Source organism: Stegodyphus dumicola, chromosome 6 (assembly GCF_044657685.1).
Source record: "Stegodyphus dumicola isolate Sdum_Otavi_A_Nest chromosome 6, ASM4465768v1".
NCBI classification, from domain to species: Eukaryota; Metazoa; Arthropoda; class Arachnida; order Araneae; family Eresidae; genus Stegodyphus; species Stegodyphus dumicola.
Window position 1 is genome coordinate 125,197,696 of NC_140773.1, and position 3,277 is coordinate 125,200,972.

Here is a 3,277-nt window from a genome sequence, read left to right on the forward strand (position 1 = left end):
AGTCTCTAGCCAATATATAGCTTGGTGCACGTTCACTTCTTACGATTCTGAGTTTCATTATGCAAATATAAGTAATTTATTTTAAGACTGACTGAATGATATTTTACTGATTTCAACTTATATAGACTGCATTTATTATTTATATTTGATACTTATTTTCACTAACATTTTTAACGAGCTTTTATTATTTTATGTTATAGTGCAATCTATAATGGATAGGAAGAGAAGTCGGCTATGGAGGTTTTTTACACAGGCTACCGATGAGAAGGCAAAATGTGATATTTGCCACTCGCTATATTCAGTAAAAGGTGGCTCAACAACAAATTTAAAAAAACACCTCATAAAAAAACACAGGTCAACTTACGAAAACGTCATTCTATGCTCCATGTCGGATACAATAATTCAAGAAGTTCCTGTGTCATCAACATCAGCAGCAAGTACTGAACATATTAATCATTCAATAGAACTGATATCTCAAACAAATTTAAAACAAACGACGCTGAGTACTTTCCTTAAACGTCCCGTAAGTGTAGTACGGGAAAAAAAAATAAATGACTTAATTTTTAATATGATAGTCAAAGACCTACAGCCTTTTTCTGTCGTTGAAGATACTGGTTTTAAAGAGCTAATTAATTATTTAGAACCTGGTTACAAATTACCTTCAAGGTACACATTTAGTAATACCTTCCTGGACGCTCAGTACCTTGAAGTCCAAAGCAGATTAAAAGAAGAATTGCAGAGTGCAAACTTTGTATCAATTACGACCGATGCTTGGACTTCGCGAGCAGCGACTTCACATCAGGCCGTTACTGCCCATTATATATTAAATTGGGAGCTGAAGTATGCACTATTGGGCTGTTTTGAATGTCATGAGCGACATACAGCCGAATATATAAAGAAGGAATTATGTAACTTGCTGTCCCATTGGAATTTACAAAATAAAATATTTGTCTGCGTAACAGACAATGCAGCAAATATGAAAGCAGCCATACGGTTGGCCAATTTTGAACATTTGCCTTGTGTCGCGCATACGCTTAATTTAATTGTGCGTGCGGGACTTCAGGGCGCTGAACTAGATTGCCTCATAAAAAAAATAAAAACCATCGTGGAGCATTTTCACAGAAGTCCGTTGGCAACGAAAAAATTTGCTGAGGTGCAAAAGCAGCTGAGGCCTGGCGAAAAGCCTCTTAAATTAAAAATGGACATAGTGACCAGATGGAACAGCACCCTGGATATGCTAGAAAGAATGTGTATCCTTCAGGAGCCTCTAGAAGCGGCCCTTGGACTCCTACACAATCCAGTTGCAAATCTGTCAGAAAGTGACTGGCAGGCTCTTCCAGATGTAATTAAAATTTTAAGACCATTTAAGCAGCTAACCGAAGAAATGTCGTCTGAAAATAAGGTTACTGTTTCAATGGTCTTAGCTGCGACTGAAAGTGTAATTAGCATGTTTGAAAATTTAAATTTAAATATTAATACAGAAATTGGAAAAAATCTATCTAATAAAATAATAACAGAATTCAAATACAGGTTCAAAAATTGTTATAGAAACCCAATATTATCTAAAGCAGCACTATTAGACCCGCGGTTTAAGAAGTTGGCATTCAGACTAGCTGATGAATCAAATTATGAGTTTGCTAAAACTCTGCTGAAAACTGAACTTGAAAAATATTTTAATGTTGACAAACAGCAGACAGTGCAATCAAATAAAGTCACGCCAGCAATATTCACTGACACTAACGAGGACTCAATATGGAAAGACTTTGATGCAAGAGTGACATCAAACTCCGTCTCAAACTCAACTGTATCCAGCATCGTCACTATGAGGCAATATTTTGAGGAACGCATTCTTTCTAGGAATGAGTGCCCATTAAAATGGTGGCAGGCGCGGGCATTACTCTACCCGAACTTTCAATTTTAGCAGAGAAATATTTATCGATCATGGCTACCTCGGGACCATCCGAAAGAACGTTTTCGAAATCGGGGCAAATACAAAGTGAAAAAAGTTGTTCCATTCAAACAAAACGAATGGAAAAAGTTTTATTTTTAAACATGAACAAAAGATTACTTCGCTAAAAATAATATGAAATTGTTCTTTCTGTAATGCTTAATTTAATTATTTTTGTAAGTTTTTTAAAATGTGCATAAAATGTTTCATAGTTTTTCTAATTTTTAATGTCCATATATAATTTTCCTAATGTTGTCGAATCGAATGTCATTTAAAACAATGTTAGGAATTGTTATGATCGACCTGAACAAACATAATGCTTTACATATCATATTATAATCATAATCATTGATTTATCAATAGGCCAACATAAAAAGGGATCTGAATAAGAATAACAAACAAGAATAGTTCAAAATACAGAAATGTGTAAAATATGTATAATATGTAATATTTATATGTACAAAGTTTGCTAAAACCAATCGGTAATTGAAGAAACTGACCCAGTCAGAATAAGACACTGCCGGAGACTACTCTTGGTGAGCAGTTTTTTATATCAGCAAGTTAAGGGGTTGGTTTTTATTCGTCTCTCACTCAAATGCCTCTTTATGTATCTGAGTTGATATTATCATTTTTATTTAGAAATAAATGACTTAATAATGTATAATTTTCTGTAATAATTTTCTAGATTTTATTCTCAGAAAAGATACCGAAGTGAATAAAAAATCTGTAGAATACTCATGTGAAATGGGTAATAAAATTCTGGAGATCAAAAGAAAGAAATGCATTTGTAAATAAATTAGTGTATGTTGTTTACGGTGTTGTATCTCAAAAAATAAAACAAAACAAAAATGTTCATTGCATGTTTTTTCAGGACTATCAATCCGGCTCCTCGAAAGATTTTTTAAAATAATTTTATAAAATTTAAAATAAGCAAGGTAACATGCACATTAACTATTTTATATAACAACCAATCTATGAATACATTGCCTGTCATGTATGTTCTTTATATATTTTAAACATTATATATAATTATTTCTAAATTTACAGTGTGTAAAATAATATAGCATTCTATTAAAAAATTTGTTGCTGTACTTTTTAGGAGAATAAAGGTTTCATATGTTACCTTTACCAACTTTCATAATAGTATTCTATGTTTGTTCATAATAGTATTCTATGTCTTAGAAATTTTCAGCAGAGATATTATATTTTGCACACGGTGTCATATGTATAATCACAAAATACAACCTGAAGTAAGAATATTTCAAGTATTTGTTTCTTATGTACAAATAAGTAGTTTTGTATTAATTTAATATTTCACACTCAATTTAT

General features: G+C 32.2%; 1 protein-coding gene across 1 annotated transcript; it reads left to right on the forward strand.

Moving 5' to 3' along the window:
- Positions 1-385: 385 nt before the first annotated feature.
- LOC146996838 (E3 SUMO-protein ligase ZBED1-like) lies at positions 386-1,921 on the forward strand. Its single transcript, XM_085819688.1, has 2 exons — positions 386-1,449; positions 1,531-1,921. The coding sequence occupies exons 1-2, from the start codon at positions 386-388 to the stop codon at positions 1,919-1,921; spliced, it is 1,455 nt and encodes a 484-aa protein (XP_085675814.1).
- Positions 1,922-3,277: the final 1,356 nt, after the last annotated feature.